At 39.6% G+C, this 23,653-nt stretch overlaps 1 protein-coding gene across 9 annotated transcripts in view; it reads right to left on the reverse strand.

The window, feature by feature from the left end:
* The window catches only part of cacna1aa (calcium voltage-gated channel subunit alpha1 Aa), an 85,901-nt gene that overhangs the window by 51,744 nt on the left and 10,504 nt on the right, over positions 1-23,653 (reverse strand). For all 9 annotated transcript variants that reach the window (XM_087839745.1, XM_087839738.1, XM_087839743.1 and 6 more), the window contains exons 2-8: positions 13,216-13,321; positions 12,793-12,932; positions 4,128-4,219; positions 3,342-3,494; positions 2,852-3,039; positions 768-871; positions 503-618 (exon numbers count right to left, since the gene is read on the reverse strand). In XM_087839745.1, coding sequence (XP_087695871.1) covers positions 503-618; positions 768-871; positions 2,852-3,039; positions 3,342-3,494; positions 4,128-4,219; positions 12,793-12,932; positions 13,216-13,321 — 899 coding nt within the window. The remainder of the gene's footprint in view (positions 1-502; positions 619-767; positions 872-2,851; positions 3,040-3,341; positions 3,495-4,127; positions 4,220-12,792; positions 12,933-13,215; positions 13,322-23,653) is intronic.

Below are 23,653 nucleotides of genomic sequence, written 5' to 3' on the forward strand. Positions count from 1 at the left end.
CATCACTGCTCTTGAGAAGATCTGCATGGAGGAATGGGCCAAAATACCAGCTACTGTGTGTGCAAACCTGGTAAAGACCTATAGTAAACGTTTGACCTCTGTTATTGCCAACAAAGGTTATGTTACAAAGTATTGAGTTGTATTTTTGTTATTGACCAAATACTTATTTTCCACCCTGATTTACGAATAAATTCTTTACAAATCCTACCATGTGAATTCATGGATTTTTTTTTCACATTCTGTCTCTCACAGTTGAAGTGTACCTCTGGTGCAAATTACTGACCTCTGTCATCATTTTAAGTGGGGTAACTTGCACAATCGGTGGCTGACTAAATACTTTTTTGCCCCACTGTATATATTAAGTCTTCTGAATTTCCAGTGGTTTGAGTGTTAATATCTAAGTAGAAATTTGCTGTGACATCTGACATGTATTACACTATAATACATGTCAGGTGTTTTTATATGGTCAAATGTTGCCAGGCATGCACTCAGTCATACATACCAGCTTTACAGATCCACTCCAGGTAACCGTTAAGCTCCCTTTCAATCTGCTGCTGTCTTCGGAGCTTCAGAAACTCACTCCTGTTCTCCACACGCTCTCTCTCTTTGGCGAACTCGCTGCAGACACACACATGACACAAGTATATACCCTGCACATCACATTGAATGTGTGACATCATTTGATATCAACATTCATCACCTGAGACCTCTGTAAAGCACGTTGGGACTGTTTCTTTTTATATATTTACACATGCACATAAACTTACCCCGACAACACACCCAGCACCAGGTTGAGCATAAAGAAAGAGCCGATGATGATGAGGGGGATGAAGTACATCCAGTTCCATGCACTCCCTGAGGCATCGTTGCTCTGGAAACACACGTGAGGACACACACACGCACATACACACAAACATAATTAATCAGTAATCAATGGTTTGCTCTTTACTTGAGTATTTGATACAAAGTGAATTAAAAGAAACCAGTTAATGTTAGATAATGGTTTATAAATGTGAGCTTTGGGAAGTTTAACAAAGGTTAATATTAATAAGACAAACTTTTCAATTAATTTGAATCAAAGGTTGAATTTTTCATTCATTGAAATCAGCAAAGTGGGTACACCTGAAAAACTGAGCAGCTGTAGCTATATATACATTTTTGATTTGCTGAAAGCTGAAGGCATCAAAATTCATTCTCTACCTCCCTGCTTTGTCACATTGAGGTACGTTCATGTACATATATATGCACCACCACCAAGTTAAAGATATAATACGCTTTATATAGCCTAATTAAAAATAACCTATTGCTATCCTAGTGACTTATTCTTTGACGTTGTCATTAAAGAGTGGAAACAATGTGCTTTAAACTGCTGTCTACGACTTATGGAAACATAAACAAAAGCAGGCATGACATGATTTTACTTTAAGTCATCTCAGTAAGTAAATGCGTATCTGCCACTCTATTTAGCTGCTCCGACAGAGTAAATAATGTATAACAAATGCTTTGCTCTCTCGCTCTCGGTCCCTACCATCCTCCCTTACAGACCATTCTTTCATTATCATTCTTTATTCAGTTCTTATTGTTTTGTCTCTCCTCCTCCTATGGAACCCCTTAAGAACGCCCTCCATCTGCCTTTTCATCCCTCCCTTATCTATCTCAATGCTAGTTTAACCTTTTCTTCATTCCTTTCTCCATAGCCATCTCCTCACTGTCACTGAACAACCTTTACAGTGATTTTATCAATCCCAACTTGAGACCCGGGCTTTTCTTTTCTGTTTCGAGCTCTCTTTCTCATAGCCTCGCTCCCTTTTCCTTCCCGTCTCCTCCATCTTTCCTTCTTCCTGCATGTAAGCCGGCATCGCCGCTGTGTACCCAATGTACCGCAGACCCTTTTTCTACCATTAAACTTTTATTGCTCCCCTCCCGAGCAGCTGCAAGAATAACTTGGGCTGAACAGGCCTTTTTAAATATAGAGCAGCACCGGGAAGGAGGGACAGAAGGAAAGAGACACAGAGGGAGAGGGAAGAAAAAGGGGAGAATAAGGGGAGAAAGGGAAGGACAGAGGGAGAAAGGTAAAAGAACTGGGTGGACGGAGAGGGAAAGGAGATGGGAAAAACAGATGACTACAGTAACAGTCAAAGACCCTCATCTGCCTCTGGTCTCCACGGCAACCGTTGCCCCTGACAGCAGGGAACAATTCAGTCTTGGACATGAGTGATGTCATTGTTGGTACTCATTTAATAGGTAGATAAGCAGTTTGCACAGGTGAAATTGTTGAAGGTTTTAACAGTCTAATTTTTGTACTTGATTAGATTGATTACTGTACTTGATTTGTACTCTCAAATGGCTTTGAGTGAAAATACTCCTGTTAACAAGCTGGAGTAAAATTTACATTTTACTCCAGCTTGTTAACAGGAGTTTGTTTAAAAATAAGTCTGACAAGCATGAAAGCTAACCTAAGGTGCACTTCATTAGATCTTTTTGTTTGCTGTTTTGTTATAGATTTTTTTAGCTAATGTGAAGGTTTAATCCATAAAAAACAGCCACAAAATATGACAGAAATATTTTTTTTTCCATGATCACCAGATAGCAAAATAAACTGATACTGTATTTTTTTTTCTAAGATGAATTAACAGGCAAACATGATAAGAGCAGGTTTGTGGAATTTTAGCATGCTGTAGCATTTTTTTTCTCTTGAACAAGACTTTCTTTATTAAGTCTTTTATTTTTGCCTTGCTAGATTTAACACCTTTACATAGACATCCTCTGCTTTCCTGGGTGCACTGGTGTGGCCAAAACGTTGGTCACTGAATGTGTACTAGTGTTGCAAATGCTGTTCAGCTTGACATACATAGTAGAGCAGGTCAGTCCAGCCCTCCATGGTGATACACTGGAAAACGGTGAGAATAGCAAACAGGATGTTGTCAAACTGGGTGATGCCGTAGTTTGGTCCCAGCCAGTACTCTCTACAAACGGTGTCCTCTGGACACAGCCGAGATGGAAGCTCTACCCCACATGGAAACTCTTCCCGGATCTCTTCTAAACATGCGTAAAAGTGGGAGAAAACAAGTATGAGCAATCAAATTCCATGTATGCGCAAATGTATTTAGTAATTTTAAATCCCTCTTGAGAAAACGTCAAATACTTCAGATGTTGAATGAGGCTACATCTGCAGAAACTGCACAGTATACCAAAAATTTACTATTTTAAGTTCTAAATTTAGCAGTGCAATTATTTAAAGTCTGCCTCAGCGTGAACAGGTGCACTCTTCTCTGAGGAAAACTTGGAGCAACTTAATCCCGACTGAATTATTGCCAAAGTGTAAACACAAAATCCTTTACTTGTTATGTTGTCGAAGCAGGTTTTGTGGAATTTGCCCATGTAGAACTCGAGGCCGATGATGGCGAACATGAGGATGGCAAAGAAGAGCAGCAGGCCAATTTGCAGCAGAGGAATCATGGCCTTCATGATGGATTTGAGCACCACCTGTAAGCCTAAAGCACACAGGTATAGAGTATTACGATTTTATGAAGAATCATTTTATATATTTCATTTTAATCTATCCGCTCTCTTTATCCTAAAACTAATTTCAATTAGTTTGCAGTTAAGCTACCTTTCTGTAAAGAAATACTTGAATATCCTAATTACACATTTATACCCAATCATTAAACTTATACATGTTAAGCTGAAGTGAAATAAACCATAAACATATATATTGTAGCACCTACTGGTATGATGCTCTAATTGGCTTTTCATAGAAACCCAAGTGACTTTTATGATGAGTAAGCCCTGGTATGCCTGTTCAAGCCCATAGTGGAGAACAGGCTATTAATAACACTGCTGTGGCAGTAGTGCTGGAACATTACTGCCACTATAACATTTAAAAAATGAGCAGAGTGTGCACAGAAGTACCACTTTTGTTGTTGCATTATGCAGAGCAACACAGAAGCTGCATAAAACCTTGACACAAAATGCTTCTCCATGCTATTTTGATCCCCAAATAAAATTTAAAGATGTTCTGCACTTATTGTTTTCTCAATTGTTAAGCAACGACAAAGATGTGGTTCAAGGTAAAGGTGAAGAAAGCCTTTTTTTAAATTTTTCTCAGATGAAGAATATCGACTTACTGGGAATACCGGACACCAGTTTGAGAGGCCTCAATACTCGCACAGCCCTGAGTGTCCGCAAGTCGAATTGTGAGCCCACAGTGGATAGAATTCTAAAGGGAAAAAGACAAATGCACCGAAATGAGCACAGAGAATCAATATTTAAGCTAGCCGAGCTTGTCAAGGTCTGTCAACCTCGCAGTTTCTCCATTTCTCCATTTTCTCATACATGCACAAACCCATGCCAGATCATTACAAACAACTGGGTGAGCTCTGTATGTAAATCCTGTAAGAGCTGAACTGATCGATACGGCTGACAAGTGAAGTAAGACAGAGGAGTGTATCAGGGTGAGAGAGGGATTGGCTGAATGGAAAGTGTTTTTGTATCAAGACGAAAGAGCGACTAGACAACGAAAAAGGAGAAAGATGGGGAAATGGAGAGGAGAGGGAAGGAACGGGATTAAGGAAATAAAAAGAGAGTGAAAAACAGAAAGATTATGACTTGCTTATTTATTGTTACATGTTTGATGTTTCTCTTCTGAGTAAACACATATTAGCGTGTGCTACTGCAACTATATATTCACTCATCGTCAAAATAAATGCCATAAACAGCAAGTGTGTGTGTGTGTGTATGGGTAAGTGGAAGATTAAAATGTTCCCTCGTGCCGCCAGACTTGTAGTCAGTCCCATCGTCTGACGCACACTGTGAATCATCAAACTTCCCACTTCTCTATCTCTCTCCCTCTGTCTCTCTTTCGTCCAGTCTCTCTGACACATTTCTACCTGACTGTGTTCCTCTAAGAGGCCTAGTGACATTGCAGTCTTAATCACAGGTTTAAGGTCTGCCTGATTCCTTCACATTTGGATAGAAGGGAAAATTGACACCAACTCCGGGTTTTTGGTTGAAGGTATGCATGGTTGTGGTTTTGAATGTGGTATTGTATTACCAGGAAGCCCACCCCCCAAGTGGTTGGTGCTTCATCGCGAGTGTATAGGCTGGGGTCCTTGTAATGACATTGTGTGATATCAAATGCCTCATCAGACGCTGACCTGTAACTGAGAGGATCCTAGTTTAGTAGGAGGCGTTAATGCACTTCAGCTGCATGATATTTCTAAAAGAACAGATATCACACAGAGATAATACTCAGTGTTATATTAATGGGAACTCAACCTATAAGTTGCAGAAACTATATTTAGGTAAAAGAGAGTATATATATATATATAGATATTTTTAAAATTAATCAGAACACTCATTGGACTCATCTGAAAGCCCGGAATTAATCAAGTTTAACGTTCAACTAATTTTTCTGTTCAGCAATGCAAGTAAATAACTGTAGTTTGGCATCTTACTAATGACAATAATAATTTGCTTTACTATGCTTTCTGCTTTAAAAAAAAACAGTGAGTTTTATCGCTGAAAACGCTGCTTTACCAGGAAATAACCGAGCTGCCCTCTGCTACGCAAGATGGCCAACAAAGCAAGTACAGATTTAGTGTTTTGCTCAAGGATACATTAGCCTGAAAGATGCTTGGCAACAACAGAGTGCTACATTAATGCAAGTTAGGATAGCCATGAAGGGAAGATGAAGATGATGTAGTCGAGGATGGTAAATTTGCACTAGGTATTGCACAAGGGGAAAAAAACATTTACCATAAGTGCAACTGGGGGGGAAAGAGTGAGTTAGATAGATGCTATACTGATTTTAAATGTAAGGGCAAAAAGAACAGTGGCTCAGTTGGAATATTTACCCTCTAAACTGAACTGTGTTGATATAAAAAGGAGAATAGTGGAATTTCATAGAAGGAAAAACCTGTATATCATGCTGCAAAAACATCTGTGTGCTGACATGAAGAAACACATCTACATTTACATATAAAAGATGAACACGTGTACCTGTGTCAGTATTTTTGGAACCGCAGTACAGAAACTATTTGCCAAACAAAACAACCTGTGATTACAAATCCAATTATTTTATCTATTTCTGTGATGTGACTATGATTACAGTAAAAAACATTAACAGCACTGATGACTGGACAATAACGATAATGAACTATGATGATGATGATGACTGTGATGGCGATAGTAACAACGATAATGGTAATAACATGATGGTGATTTCATCTGCCATCACAAATAGTGTCAAACCGATGAGGCAGTTCCTCATTCACACTGTCTCCACGGTTACCGGGTCCTTTCTCATTCATAAGTGTTTCCATGGCAACAGGGACCTTGGCTCATTGATAGAATCTCTGTATCACCTTGGTAACAGGGCCAAGGGAGGAGCTAGATTGATTGTTTTTTTGTTTTGTTTTGTTTTTTTCGTCTTCTTTTCCATTTAATGTAAATGTTTTGCAGCTTACATGCAGTGCTGCACATCTGCACACCGATACATGCAAAAACACCCGTGCACACAGATGCACGCATCTGCACGGCAAATGGGTGTTGGTTGAAGCTTAAACATACTGAGAGAAAATAATTTTATTCAAGTGTGCACAATGGAAACTGGGTCATTTGGAATAATCAATGGAAAACAATTTCTTCCCTGCCAGGAACAGATGCTCTCTACTGTACATCTTTAAATTCACACACAGAATGCACACACACCTGCATTTAAGCAAAAGGAGAGCAAATGGTTAAGGGGAATCAGATGAAGCAACATCGCTATAACAAAAACCTCATCCCTCCACTTCTGATGAGAATCCAACGCATTATACAAACAACATTTATCCCTGCTATCTCCCTCTGCAGCTTCCTGCTGACTTCAGCTAAAATCCAGCTAAATATCTCTGTCCACATCACTGACTGAATCTCACCATCTCTGCTCCAAGCTCTCCTGTTATCTGTCCTTGTCTCCTTGGTTGCATCTGTGACTATGATTCAAATATTTTGCATTAAATGCACCAGTATGCTCTTTAATGTTTTTATAACATCAATAAAATATTAAGTGTCTCTTGAGCCAGCAATCAGACCTCGACGAACAGCTGACACCCAGAATTTCTCCCAGAATTCACAAGAGCCCACGTCTCCTCCCGCAGGTGAGCCGGGAGATCCATTGTAGGGAAAAGAGACCAAACCCAGGAGGCAAAGCTGATAATTTACTGGCTGATCTGGGTTTCTATTCTCACCTATGGCAATGTGGAGAAAAGGATTGCAGATACACACAAAATGCTTGATCCTCAGAGATAGGGTGAGTAGCGCAGTCACTCAAAAGGGGCTTAAAGTACAGCCACTGTCCTACACAAGAAAGGAGCCAGTTGTGGTGGGTTTAGCATTTGAATAGAATGCCTCTTAGATGCCTCTTAGGTGAGTTATTCTGGGCATGTTCAACAGGGAAAAGACCCCAGGGTAGACCCAAGACACACGGGAAAGAACATTTTTCTCAGCTGGCTTGGAAGCACATTGGTATGCCCCTCGTTCCTCAAAGAGCTGGTGGCAGTGACAGTGGAGTGGGACGTTTGAGCAGTTTTTGACAGTTCTGCTTAGACTGCACATACATTTTCATTGCATTCATTTCCTCTTTTATAATGAAATTCCCTTTAATAAATTGTAAACTGTGGGAATAAAGCATCACATACAGCTTTGCATTAGTCTGGTAAGCACAATTCTAGACACTTTTTTTTTTTAAATGGGGAGGTAGTACCTCTAGACCGCCCTAGACAGTATTTAATTATCTGAATGTTAAAACTGCAGGAAATTGCAATAATCTCAAAACACATTTTAAACAGGAAGGCATACTCCTTAGGGATGGTGCAGTTTTGCAGTGGTTAGCACAGTCACCTTAGAGCATGGAGGTTTGTGTCCAGCTCGGTCCCTTCTGTGTGGAGTATTACACAATTCTGCTCAGGAAGCTCACAATGAAAACTAGAAAATGCATTTTCTGAAGAAACTGCAGTGTGGATGCTGATAGCTGAATGTTTTGAGCTGAAATGAAATAATTGCTGAATGTTAAGTTAAAAATGTTGAATGAGCTGAAAAATACAGAATTTTTCCCCTGAAAACAAAAGTGCAGAACTGTTGAAAGCTGACGTTCACACATAAAAAGTTGAAAAGTAGCTTAACATGTTTAAAATGTAAATTAGGAAAACCTGAGCTATGACAAAAGAAAATTCAGAGTCATAAAACATCTGAATGAATAATGAAACCTCATATTATTTAAATCACTGAATGATTAAAATGTGGGAAAATTCACTAAAGTTTTGATCGTCCAGTCAGAAAAGATGATTCTAAAAGTCATCATCTGACTTCAAATGCCCAGATCTGAACCACCTGTGTGCAGAATACAAATCCACCAATGAACAATGAGCTTGAATTTAATGGGACAACCAGACTGCTCAATCCAGTTGGCCTACACTAACTACTGATATACTTATTACATTGTGCAAAACCCTGTCAAATCTGCCTTGGTGCACGTGTTGAAAAACTGCTTCTAAATTGAAGTCCCTAAGTCCTGTAAAAATCAGTGAACCGCAATGATTCCAAGGAATGGTTCTACACAACAGTGTGTTCTTTATGTTCCTGTTTTCAAAATGCGATGACAGGAGAGATTTAACAAGTGGGGTCTTTCCTGCTGTTGAGACAAACTCCTGACTAAAAATACAGTGCATTTATATGGGTCGGTTAGAAGGTTATCCATCTACTTGGATTCACACAGTTCAAAATGTTTACATCTCTGAGCTTTGAAAGACACACTGTTGGAAAGAGAACAACGATGGCTACGTTTTGAGGGTAAAATGATGGCTGTAGAGCAAACACTGTGGACACAGCAGCAGTTGAAATAAGTTTTTAAGATTAATCTTGGCAAAGTGGCAGACAGAGCTCGTTAAGCAGACAGGTGTGAGCCTGGTTGCTATAGAGACTGCACCCAGTGGCTCCACACACACACACACAGACATGTGCCTCTCTTCTGCTGCTTTAAATAAACAGAAAGTGACCCCGAAACAAATGCTTCCCAAGAAAAAACTACAAGTCGTATTGACAAAATTCTTTCACCGTAAGCGCCAGCAATGTCCAGTCTAAAAGATTCTCAGTTTTCATGCCTGTGGAGTTTATTATATGGATGTGGTGACAGTGTAAAGACAGCCTGTACTTCTGATTTTCAGATGAATTTTGGGAGCATTTATAATATTGGAGTCTATGGAAGAGTTGCAGGGAGGAGGCTATGCATTCTTGACATTTACGAAAGAACCATAACATCTTGACTGACAATGACTGAAATAGCCGTTCTAGCTTCATTCATTTTTTATGCTTCTTTTTAGCTGTTGAATCTAATCAAAAAGTCCTAACACGGGTACAGGAAAGCAAAAGAAAGAGGAGGATGCAATGCAAGAACAGCTGTAAATTAAATGTAACTAGGCTAATAATCAATAGTGGGTGTAGAAAAACAAACAAACAAATCCAACCAGCTTATTTTCACTGTCAAGCCACTCTGACAATTAACTACAACACACAGGTCAACACCCACAAATGAGACGACTTGGAACAAGACCGTAGAGTAAATAGCTAATCTCGGTGATGTATTCCGACATGTTAAGTGCTATTTGTGTGTTTGTCTTTGTATGTGTTTGAAGAGAGCGCCAGCAAGTGCAGGGAGGGTGAGCAGGACACGGAAAAGAATGTTTGAAGTGGAAATGTCTGGCCGTGTGTGTGTGCGCGCGCCCATGTGGTCACTGTGTTATCAAAGGTTTCCACCAAAGGTTGATAGAAAGGCCAAGTAGCCTTTCATCTTCAAAGAGCTGGACTGCTAAAAACACACTGGCCATTCATAGAAAGCACAACAAAGAACGAGTGCGCCACGTGTGTGCAAAATGTATTGACTGCAGGCAGTGTCCTCAATGCATCATGGGAATGTACTATGTGTGTACACTATGTGCTGCTCGGTAAATATTGCTATACACCACAGCTGGTTGACAGGGAGGGTTACAGCGTGATGGCTGCTGTTTAGGCTATACACCAATGTGGTTGTTTCTTTGAGAAATAATCCCTGAATCTAATCATTTCACACCTCCATCCATCCATCCACCCATCCATCAATTTACTTAGCAGCAGATGGGGTGGAGCTGGTGACACCCAGATGACACTGGGGAGAAGAAGAGCTGTCAATCAATGACAAGGTTTTCACGATTTTTAATTAAATCCACAGCTACAGCCCAGAGTATGCAAAGAAAACCTGCACAGACACAAGAAAAACGTGCAAACTGCACTCAGAAAGGCTTCGACCAACCACCACCTTTGTATCAAAGCATTATTGTTGTAAGGTGACAGTGCTGACCCCTGTGTTGCCCTAACTTCACACCTGAACCTGCAAAACAGTGGCTCATAATGTATCAGACACTCAGCACAGCATCATTGCCATTGGATTTTCATGGGTGATTTGTCAGGTCTAGAACAAGACTGCTTATGATGCACTTGTCAGTCATCTGTTAGTGATGGACTCGCTGTGAAACTCCACTCGTTAATGCTGATGTTTTTTTAATTTGTTTGTTTTGTTGTTGCTGTTATTTATTGACCCCTTTTCTGAGAAGTCAACAAAAAAATCATTGCAAATAAATAACCATCTTGAAGTCTTGCAACTCTTTGTCAAGCTATTGTTGAATAAAATCCGACATGTTTATGACACTAAATTCCAAATAGGGCCACAAAACCACTTGGATAAAATAGATGTCATTAATGAAGGCCATTATGTTTAGAAAGGGTAGTCAGCAAGGCTAATATATGCTGATAAAATAGTGCATACATAATCCATTCAAACAAATCTAGCTTTTTTTTCAATGTGTGCCATTTAACAGTGATTGCCCTGAGGTCATCAGATAACACTTCTTCTTTTGGCTGCTCCCTTTAGAGGGTCAGCATAGTAGATCATCTGCTTCCATCTCATCCTAACCCTTGCATCCTTTTCTCTTACACCAACCGTCTGCGTAAGTCTTCCTCTGATATTCCTCTTTTCCTCCTGCCTGGCATCTTTATTGTCAACATCCTTTGTCTGGTATATCCATGATCCCTCCACTGCACATGTCCAGATTTACCTCTCTAACTTTCTCTTCAAACTGCTCAACCTGAGCTATCCCCCTGATACATTCCTTTCTAATCTTGTCTCCCCCCAATGACAATTCACTTGAGAATAATCTACCAACAGATCGAGTGGTAAAATAGAAAAAAATGGCAAAAGAAATCGAAGATCAGCTTTAAGGACATTCTAGTTTCCTTCTGTTGTACCTCCTTGTCCTCTCGGCATTTCACTGCTTCCTGCTGTCGTGCTGACACTTGTCTTCTCACCTCTCTTCTCTGTTTCAGTCGCTCTATCGCACCATGCTGAGAGGAACTTGGCTTCGTGATTGCTCTTATTAAAGCATAAGGACATACTGCTGCACTGGGTGTCTGCTCAGTGCATGTGTGGTGTCCTTGTGCAAGACAGAGAAATTTGGGCAGAAAGGAGCAATCACTGGATTCACCGGTTGCTTCGTCTACCCCATGAAGTCCCCACCATTCACCCCATGCACACACAAGTGGACATAATCCCCTCAACACGATAATCTGTGCCACCACTCCCAAACAGCGACGTGATTGCATTGCTGCTAGAATTTGCAAAGTTGTTAAGAAACAACTTTTAAATAGATTTCAAAAATAAATTATCAACCAGTTTACTTTTTTTTTTTTTTTTTTTTAGCTTTTTTTCAGTTTTTATGTTTTGCAGCTAATTTGCGCTTCGGTTGAACATCAACAGTGAGACATGCAAACACTGTCGTTTGTTAATGCATCACTCATGCATCGCATTCATCTGTGTCACATCAGCCTGCAGCGTCACACAGGTGTGTAGCAGTGGTAGATACATAAAAGAGGCTTACTGTGTCTTTAAAGAAACACGAAGGATAGCAGGAATGACATTTGACAGTCAGCTTAAATGATGGATTAACAGATGGATGCGTCGGGAAAACACAGACAAATGAGCAAGAATGTAAAATGTAAACCCATTTGAATGTGTGTAGACGCCATCATTCCGCTTCTCTTCTCTGTCTTTCATTTTTGTCAATCAAACCTATTATCTAATGTCTCTGATCTTTTCCTGTGAGATATAATCTAATAAGTGAAGGCAACAGTAAATCCATCATTTTAATCCCATCATGTCTGAACTCGGCCTTGTTGACACCGTTTCTGTGACAGGTTTCAGGTTGCATTCCATCGCTTCCCTTTGCCCTCGTCTTCACCTTCTCGTTGAATGTTCAAATCAAATATCTCATTTACTCATTCCCCTTTCTTACATTGTCTCTTTCCATTCATTCCTACTGTGTCTCTCTTTCTATTGAGGTAGCGGCACCTGCATTTTTTCTTGCCTTCTCTCCAGTGCTGCTTCCCCCTGTGCTCCCCACCCCTTCTGTCGCTGTATATATTGTGGTGACATTTGTTCACTACCCAGGCTGCTGGCTGCCTGCAGTTCTGCTCTGTGATCTGACTGCTGCCTTGCCCAGAATGGGGCCTTTCATTAGGTCAAAGGAGCAGGAAAAGGACACTTGCAAACATACATGCATACAAACATACTAAAACACATGACAGATTTTGACATGCTGTTGGAAAATCCTTTGTTATGTTTGAGTTTAGTCAGGCACACATTTGGATCTGACTAAAAGTTACATACTGTATTATGTATGTATGTGTCTGTGCTTGGCTCATATACATTTGTTTAATACTCACCCTGTGAGCACTACGACAAAGTCCATCACGTTCCATCCGTTTCTCAGGTAAGAGTTCTTGTGGAAGGCAAAACCAAGCGCCAGGATCTTTATTCCCGACTCAAAACAGAAGATTCCTATGAAATACGGCTCTGTATCATCCTGCGGAGCACAAGAGAAAACAAGCAAAGGAGGAGTGGAGAGACAGGAGAGAGGAAAAGCAGGAAAGGTTATGAGGGTTTGAAAGGCACAGAAAGACAAAGGAAGTTAGCTGGCAGTTGGCGAATGAGTTTCAGAAGAAGTATTTCTGCAAATAGTCTCATGTGCCAAATAAATTTTTAAAAAATCAAAGAAAAAATTATCTCACAAATATACAATTATCACCTGAATTTAATTGCATTTACATGTATAACATGTGCAATTTTGTCTTGGTTATTCAGCTTACCAGGCGTTCTGAGAGCGGCGTCTTGTCCCCATCAGGCAAATGTTGTTCCAGAGCCAGGACAATGCAGTTGGCAATGATGGTGGCTAGAATCATCCACTCAAATGGAGTGAGGAAGTTCAGTGAAGGAACAAATCTTTTTTAATTGAACCACAAACCACCACATTAATTGCTTGTTAACACAAATATCTCATCACCCTGTCACCCGGGAGTGATGCAGCTGAAGCCCTTACTGAAATGCCCAAGTGAGCATCATTTAAACAAGATAAAAGCTCAGATCAACTCAAACTGGTTGCTTGAACATGACAATCAGTTCATATGTACTCCATAGTCACCACACCTTACCACGCCTAGCAAAAAAGAGTTTGGGAACCACTGCCTTAATCCAACAGAGCAATAGATATTTAAAAATGTTACAAATAATGTGCAAATTTACACATACTAGGTCAGGAGTTGCTATTATCATCTTGCCATTGTGGCAAGAACAGAGCAGCACCAACAGAAAAGTAAAAAAATGCAGCACTGCCTTGTTGGACAGATTCACTTATAACATACTGAGCTAATTTACCTGGCCTCCTAAAAACGTCAGGGCAAATTAAGGGATAATATAGAAAACATCCCTACCCTAACATGAAAGGTCAAAAGGAAGGTCAAATATATATGCAGTTTGAATTCACTGGGTGTAAGCAAGTGTGAAAAGAAAATATAGCAACTCTATCTCAAATGGACCACAGTCTGGCTTCTCTCTGCCACTATTTACCCACACAAATACACACACACACCCACAAGCCATCATTATGAGTCAGTTAAATATGTTCTGCTAAGTATATTTTCTGATAACACGCCACCCACACGGACAAGCAAAACAAAGATACACTTTAATATAGCCTGTGTCTTTTTGTGTAAGTGTGTGATAACCAGTGTTGGACAAGTTACTTTGAAAAAGTAATTAATTATAGTTACTAATTACTTCTTCAAAAAAGTAACTGAGTTACAAGATACTAAAAGTATTTAATTACTTGAAAAGTAACTATTGCATTACTTTAAAAAAAATCTTTAACCCTCTGGGGTCCACCGTATAATTGGCCATTTTTAACCACTTTTGATTTTACCTCTACATTACACCTTTAAAAACTATTTACTTTGCCGTGTTTGGTATCATCCTTTTCAGCACAACCTCACGTGTCTGAATTTACAGTTATGTTTTCATTTTGACATACTGTATTAACACAATTGATCTAAAATCAGACAAAAAACATAAAATCCGAGTAGAAAAAGTTATATTTTTTACTGTAACAACCACAAACATGTTTATTGAATCATATTTCATAACTTTAAATGCAAATTAAATTGTCAATTTGAAAATCATATGCACAAGTTTTGCAAACAACAAGTTATTTGCAGCCATTTACCTTTTACTCTTTTTTTTATAACCATTTCAAACTATTTACACAACAATCAGCTGTTCTGCATTCAATAAGATGCCACACAAATTATTTGTGCCACTGCAAAAAAATAATTTCTGTCCACTATAAAGGAGAACATCACAGCCTGATACCTGCAGGTCTGACAGCAGCAGGTGTATCACTCCTGTTTTTTTTTTACCTGGAGACAGCAGTCCCCTCATTGTTCTGACACACAACACCAAACTATCCACAACACTACACACTAACTACACAAGACAGCACATTAACTACACAATCCAAAAATGCTAAACGTCACAAATCGCTCACATCTCAAAAATGGCTCTCTCTCTCTCTCTCTCTCTTTCTGTCGTCACTCCTAAAACTTCCCCCTCTTCCTAAACAACCAAAAGTCACGTTGCCATATCTTTTTTTGATTGGTCGACAAGGTACATTTTTCCACCAACACGAAAGGTCGTTACTCTGTTTGTTTTTTGGGGGGTCATAAGCAGAGAGTGCTTGCTAGCGCTGGCCTTAGACAGTAAACACAACGAAACTATTGAGGAAAAAACTCAGAGTATATTGTTTATCATGACTCTGGTTTTATGTGGCCTATCAACACAATTTAAAAACTGGTATATATCACCTTGTTACTTTGTCTTTAAGTGGTCATGTGATTGGCTTACCACGACTACTTTATTCTTCCTCAGTCAAACAGAAGCACAGATCGTTTTGCCCCCTTAGCTCCAGGTGTTGTACCAGCAAGTGATCACTGTCCACGGGAGCGCGCGCAGCTGCTTAAAGCTGTAGCGCCCAGATAACTTACAGCTACTTCCGTGCAACTGATATAAGATGCGGTAAACTGAACACAGCTTCAGCCATCTGTTGAAAAATAGTAACACCACCGCATTGCATTTTCTTGTTAGTAACGGTATCGGCGTTGTAACTATAGAAATAGTAATTATTTAGATTACTCGTTACTGAAAAAAGTAACGCCATTAGTAACGCCGTTACTTGTAACACCGTTATTCCCATCACTGATGATAACATGCCTGGGCACTGACTGAGGCTTATTATGGCATCACCATTTGGCTCTCAGTACGTAGCATCCGGCAGCTAGTACAGAAATTGAGCCAGAGATAGGGAGAAAGAGAGAGGGAGTACCTTATTACATATGTCTAAATTGTTCTTTTTTCTCTAACACACAAACATGCCCACGCATCCAGACACACAAATGCACACACAGGCCGTGTCTTCCTAAGTTAGTGCCTCTGTCTCATTAAAATCATGGGATAAATTATTACATTTAAAGGAATCAAGTAAACAGACTAAGAAAAAAAGTGATCAGAGGACCAAAAGAAGTAACTAAAGTAGAAAAATCACACTGTGTATAAATATACACAAAAGGCATGTTCAAAATCTATTCCTTCCCTTTCTTCGTCACCTTTTTTTCCTACTTCCATGCTTCCTTTGGGAGCAGCCATTCCCATGGCAGGGGTGGGAGGGGAAAACTGAACAATGAAAAGACAGAAAGGGCGAAGAAGCTATTTATAGAACATTCATCATGTGTTAAATGTATGTGAGTGTCTATGTGTGCTGAGATCGTGTGCATGTGCTTGACCACTTTTCACACATTACCAGAAAACCCAAGGCGCTGTTCAATTAGCCTCCTTGCTCCCAGCTATGCATATAAATGTATGTATACACATGTGAATGTGTTAATCCGTGACAGTGCATGAATGTAGCTGAGTGAAAAGGGGAAAGAGAGAGAAGGGAGAGGAGCAGAAAGAGAGAAGAAGACTGATGTATGTAAAAACCAAACGTGTCTGTATGTTTCTGTTATGTGTGTGCAATTGGACTGTCAGAAAAATCAATACTTGGATACTAATCAATAATAAAATCAGGTAAGTTACTCATTTGCAACAGTATTGGTAGCAGCCGTGCCATCTTTACATATGCCAATTGTGAAACGCTCATTTCGAGGCTTCAAAATGCGACATCAGAAACTGATAGCTGGGTCCATCTTTTATACTGATCACACACACGTGCAATTCCTCCACTTATTAGAAGCTAATTAAGTATTTGATATTTCAACAGGTTTAAACAACACTGAAGTATTAAACAGTTGTCATAAATGTTAACCTGGCTAGCGCACACATTCATTTTAGCAATTTAATGAAATAATAAATACATGATGCTGTGTGAATTCTCTGTTATCTTTTATTTATTTATTTTGCTTATCAGCTGTTTATTGTCTGGCTTTGTTTTGAAACTGTGCATGTGAGGATGGATGACTCACTTACTGCAGACCAAACCTACCTACGGGTACAAATAAAGTAACATGAACCTTTATATCTATTAGCCACATTAGTCTTCTGTTATCATTACGGCAGCGGCTAGTGGCCAGGGCGAAATATAAAATAATAACGCTAATGTTGGAGGAAAACGTTATCAGTCCTGTCCATCTGTTAAGGTATTTGGACAGTGTTAATTTAACAGGGCAATGCAACTATTTGTGTCTAAAATCTCTCTTAAAGTCTGAGATTGAAGTTAAGAAAAGTGTAAAAGCAACTAGACATAAACAGTGGCTCCCTTAACAGCTCTATTTGATCACCAATGAAGATGTAGTGCTAAGTCAAGAGAAGCACTACCTCAGACAAAATATTTTGTCTTTTTGTTTGCACTACATTAGACTATAGGATTACATTACTATTTTTTACATATATATATATATTGGTTTTGGCACATTTGCATCATGTATTGGATTCCAAGGCACTAAAGATTGGCTCTTTTTTACTCAGCCAATATGTTTGTTTATAAGTGAAATAACCACAGAGACAGGTATTTTTAAAATACACAGATACTTATGGTGCAAAACCAGGAAATAAGTAAATGACTTATTTGAAATGACTCAAATATTCAATGGTAAATCATCCTCCTTCCTAAATTGCTATATATATATATATATAGAGAGAGAAAGAAATTTCATATTTTATTGATTGCAATAAAAGCAATAGATAAACTGGGCTGTGATTTACTGACATTCAGCATGTGTATGTGTATGTACACTGTAATAGGGACAGCAGTAGGTTGCAGACAAAGATGTCTCGCCAAGTAAAGGCAAGTGAGGCCACAACTGAGGCCAAATTACACACACACACACACACACACACACACACACACACACACACACATCTATATATCTGCAAAAACATTGTTTTTACCAGGTTTTCTTAAGATCTTTCAAAGCTTTTTGGATATTGGCTGCTTTTTCCCTTATTTCCACTCCAGTCCTTGTGCACGACCATTTTTAGTGGAACAATTTTGTTCATTAAGCCACTTAACACTGACCTGTGAATTATTCAGGCCTAACTTAAGAGATGAACAAGTGTTGTCTCTATACATAACAGACAACTTAACAAAAATCCATTTTAAATTGTATCTTTAGGCACTTTGTTACTAACAGAACTAACAGAATCTGTGAAAAAAAATTGCCATATTGAGACAATTGTTTTGCTACAAGTAATCATTAACATTTACAGAGGACTTCAACAGAGAGGTAAAACAGTGTCTACAGCTACTACGACTACATGGTGGAGGCTCTGTCATGGTTTGGAGCTGCATGCCAACAAGTAGTGCTGCAGATCTTGTCAAAATGAATGGAATTCCACCGGGAAAGTATCTCAAACACACTACCAATACAATATAAAGGTGGTTATACCAAATATTGACTTTCATGCTTGTTAGAATTGTACAAACTCTATTTTTGTGTCGTCTACTGTATGTCCATATATATTCGTACATGATTTCAATAAATCACTGCACCCATTTCCCATAAAGAAATGAGGCGTGGCTTGAGACTCACAGTATTCCACAGAGGCCTTATGTTTGCTTTCTCCTGCCTCCTCTCTTCCTCGGTAAAACCCTTGCCTATATTTCCTTGCAGCTTACTCTGTTAAGCCTCCTCTCTCACACAAGTCTGTGCTCGCATACGACTATCCCCGCTTCCAGTCATCTCCCAAATTGTTTTCTTGTCTTCTTCTCTTTTGCTTTCCCTTCTTTTCGCTTAGTTTCTCCCACCGTCTTCCTATCCCTCGTCAGTCCACCTTTGTCTTGCCGAGCACGCCCATCAGTCATCCCTATCTGTATCATGCCATCTCCATTCAATATCGAATGAGAGGGAGAGACAAGGAAAGAGAGATGCTGCGTCAGCATGAGGACACAGACAGCGAGAGCCAGCATGTTAGGGAGGAGGAAAATATATGGAGAGTTAAAATGAAAGAGAGGGAGAGTAAAAAAAAAAAAAAAGGAGAGAGAAAGAAAGAAATTGTCCTGTGGGCACAGACATGATTGAAAGGAGTGAGTGGTGGGGAATAAAAGGGAGAGAAGGAGGCAGGGCATATTAGGGGGAGGGAAACAACAACATGGTTGGGGGTGGGGGGGTTGGGGGCAGAGACTAAGAGTGCAGGACAGGAATACAGCAAAAGAATAACAAAGGGGTGTGAGAGTATTGCAGTATTTTGTTTCTGTATGCCCTTTTGGAACTAGGTTAGTGGCAGAAATCACACTTACTAACACACACACACACATATACTGTACTGTACGTACACAGATGCACAGTGGCATACAATACTGTGAAAAATAATTGCCGCCAAATGAGCACATGTGCAGATTAGATCATTGTAATTATTTGAAAGCACACACAGTGTTGCTATCACAATACCTAAACACTTCTGCCCCTCCCTCCACTGATCTAATCTTTTCCATACTGACATTCAAGCACACATGATGATGCATGGACACACATACACCAACACTAGACGTCACTTCACTACGCTATTTTTGTCTGCCAGTGGAGTCCAGACCAGCTGCTACCCTTTAGGAAGGTGCCAGCCTCCCTATTAAGATAAGGAAGTGTGATAGCATGGGCCTGTTTTTTGTTTTGAATTCTGGCATTCATTTTATGTCTGATAAAGCATGCAATGTTTATAATGTCTGTAAACATAATATTTTCACTGTTTATAGTGGCTTATTTGACTTTTACTCTTAAATACAAAAAAAAATGAGGGGTACGATGAGCACCGTGCCTCTTTCTCTCATTATGTGAAAGAGGCCCATGTTTTAGGTATCCTAAATGTATGTTTTCTTGCTGACAAACATCCAAAGTAACTTATGAATACCGGTGTTGCAAACACGTATTTGGCTTTCAAAAATGTGCCAAAAAGAGTTTGTGTTGTTTTCAAGAAGACAAACAGGAAGATGTTGAACCGTAACTTAGCAGCCTTCCCTTTTCTCTCTGTCAGTTTATTTATATCCCTCACTTCTTTCCCCTCCGTCCCCTTCTCTCGCTCTCCCTCTCTCTCTCTCTCTGGGTCCTGTTCCATTATGCAGCAGTGGCAAAACAGCTCAAATCATTTCCTCATTTCTTCACTTGCTTATCACTTTTCTCTCAGAAGCACTGATTTGGTCAAATGAATAGGATTAAGCAGTGTGGTTAAAACCGATCTAATTATTTTGATAATCAGCTGCCCTAAAGATAAGAGACACGGCTGAAGTGCTCCATTTTAGTCCACCATTATGCGATTTCAATAGATTCTTATGAACTGCAGTTAATGTTTCTTTTAGCAGTTCAAATCTGGGCTTTCAGTTTTGCTTTTAGGAAGATTTGGGTAAAACAAAAAACAAACAAAAAAACAGGAATGGATTAAAGTTTTTTGGGGGGGTTTTTTGTTGCTTTTTTTTAAAGAATTATCCAGCAATAATAAAAACTAAATGGTCTTTAAATTAGTTTGTGATTTTAAATAATCCCTTCAGTATCTCCCTCCTTAACTGCAAAGCCTCTTTACATGAGACAATATGCCTCCAGAATTAAAGCAAATGCATGCTGCTGGTCCAACCAGCACCAAAAATAAAGGTTTTACATTTTACATTTGACACAGCTTTGATTGCTTTGCCAAACGAATGGGAGCACCCAAAGGCCTGTTTAGCCCTGCTTGGCCTCTCTTACTCTCACTTAGCATCATTCAGTGTGTAAAGGCCTCACAGCCGCCCACTCTCCCTTCGTGTTTATTCCATACAGCATATGTTGTGCCCGCTTCTCACCCCTGCCACTGCCTCCTCTCCCTCATCACCCACACACAGCCGAGTTGTCACTTCGTACAAGATGCTGACGGTGCTGTGTGTGTATGTGTGTCTGCGCTCTATGTAAAGTGCAGCATTTGACTTTCTTTTCTTTGTTTCCCTTTTTTTTCTTTTACATTATGTTAATGAGAAGTTTGTTTGTGTATCGAATGGCACTTGCTGATTTAACGGTGAGAACTCACTTGCTTTTCACAACCAAAGCGTGCTCGCGAATGTGCAAGCTTGAGCGTATGCCAGCACGCCCTGCAGGTAGAGTGCAGGTTTCCAGCAGGGTTTGTGTAGTATCAGCTGCTACACGTGACCAAAAAACATGAGCATGAAAAAATCAATCCATCACAGACTCTCTCTCTCTATTTTCTCTCTCTTCACGTATCCAAATCCCAAAAATAGCTCTTCCCCACGTCACTGTACCCCTCCACACATACACACACACACACACTCGCAGACATAGACACATTCTCAGAGAGACACACCTAACGCAAACACACACGCGCACACGTCCGAACTTGCGACTGAATTATTCAGCAGAGCCCGAACGCAGAGTTGAGAGAAAAGGAAATAAGAAAAATCTGAAGGGAAAGGAGACGGGGATGAAAAGTAAAAGAGAAAGAAAAAGAGAAACAATTTTATCTGCATACAGTTAACATGGATAGGCAAACAGATTTGTGACCAACAGGCTTAGGGTCCTTCATTCACATTCATAGATAAATATTATGATAAAGGATGGTTGTCCAGATTCATAGTTGGTCAGCTGTTCATTCTTGTTTTGATTGGGGGAGGGGGGCAAACAAACAAAAAAACAGGATTTCATGAAATTGAAATTAGATAGTGTGGTTTTGTTTTTCAAATGGTAAAGTAGAAGATTTGTTCAGCAAAATATGAATCGTATACAATTAACTGAAGCACAGTACCAATCTATGCGAAAAGTATTTAGAGTAGAGGCAATCAGCTGATATGCTGCAATAACAGAATGACCAGCACAGCCACAAGATCTTGACCCCATTGAGCAGTTAAGGAAGTACCTTAACTAATGGGGGGCTGGGGAGGTTTAGCACTCTATTAATGTAGTGGTATCGATCTGCTATATCACTAATTGTGAGGCACTGATGGAACAGCAGAGTTGGCCTAGGTGCATCTCTGCACATAGTAGGTGACACAAAGAGAGAGAGAGAGAGAGAGAGTGTCCAGTCTACACCAGTGAAAGAGCACCAAATCACCATTAATATTGTCTACTTAAAAAATAATGTATTATTGGCTGTCATTGTCATTAGTGGGTGTAAGCGTTCTGATAGTATTTTCAGCTCATTGCATGTGTTTTAAACAGCTAGCATCAACTGTAGGCTCATAAGATACATTAGCTAACAAGTGAGCTGTAGTTTTTGTGAATTGTCTGTGTCTTTTAATACATTTAAAGCCGAGCACTAGTGATACAATATGACCGAAGAGGTAAAAAAAATCTAAATCAAAAACATGATGGTGTTTAGCACTGGGGGATTTCACTTAAAGACCCAAATCTCTGTCACACAGCTAGCTGCTAAACAGCAATTGCTCACATATTAAAATAGCACTCACTGGTACCATATGAGAAATAATGTAGCTTACATGCATCATTTACTCTCTGTGATCTGTCACCCCATTTAGCTTACTTGAAGTAAGGGCATGGTAAGCTAGATCTTCTGATGAGCTGGTCTTTTTTGAGTGTGGAATGACTGCACAGCATAGATCTTTAACAACTTTAAGAAGAAAAAACACAAGTACACAAGTTTTAATGTATTATCTCTAATCCACACAAGGTCAAACTTATGCACACAGGCTCAAATATAAACATATGCATCCAATGATATTTGGTTAACTGTCTTGTAGCTACTTGCACTTTGACCAAAAGCTTTTGGTAGCCACCAACAAGCTCCTGGCATAATTCTGGCTGGATATTTGATGTTTCTTTTTGGCATAACTGGCATTTAAATGAGTTTCCTGGCAGCTTTTAAATGTAGTCTATACATTTTCAATAGAGTTGAGGTTGGGGCTTTGGGAAGTCCATTCCAGATGCTTAATGTTAGCCTGCTTTATCCATTCCAAAACCAAGTTTGATGTCTTTTTGTGCCCATTGTCATTTTGAAACAATCACTATTGTCCAAGTTTCAACTGTTGATCTGAAGAGAAGTTCAAGAATTTGAAGGTAGTCCTCCTCCTCCATTATTCTATCCACTTTATGCAATGCACTAGTACCACTAGCAGCAAAGCAGTCCCAGAGCATGATGCTGTTACCACCATTTGGTACAGAATTCTTAGATTAGGAATGTTTCACCTTTATTCCTCCAAACATACCTCTTTTGTAATTTTGCCTCAATGTTTGTCTCGGCAGACTAAAGAATTTTCTCTAGAAGACATTTGACCTGTCCACGTGGACAGCTACAAATCTCAGTTGAGCTTCAAGGTGTTGATCTTGGAGCAGCGGCTTCTTACTTGTTGGGCACCCTTTCAGTCCGTGGCAATGTAAAACTCACTTCTCTGAGTTTCAAACGGGTGTTTCAGCTGTTTCCAGTTTCAGACAAGCTTGAGCCGTGGTGGTTCCTGGGCTGCTCTTTAAACAATTTTCTCTCATCTGACTGTGATAGTTTGGGTCTTCTTACAGACATTGAGGAAAGTGGAAACTGATCTTGAATCTGCAGTTGTTTAGTTGCGTAACTCTACCATTCTGTGTCACAGATTGTCACTGACTTCCTTGAACTTTTTCATTTATCTGAGTTTTGGACAATCCAGTTAGTGCTGTTAAGCAAATCCCTTTTATGCTCCAAGGAGCAAACTGCCAGTTGTAGTCAATCATGATCACTAATGAGAAGTTAATAGGCCTTGGCCTTGTCAAGTTGAAAGACATCGTAGAAACTTCAGTACCA

Source organism: Neolamprologus brichardi, chromosome 4 (genome assembly GCF_056152115.1).
Source record: "Neolamprologus brichardi isolate AB-2024 chromosome 4, ASM5615211v1, whole genome shotgun sequence".
In the NCBI taxonomy this organism is placed as follows: domain Eukaryota; kingdom Metazoa; phylum Chordata; class Actinopteri; order Cichliformes; family Cichlidae; genus Neolamprologus; species Neolamprologus brichardi.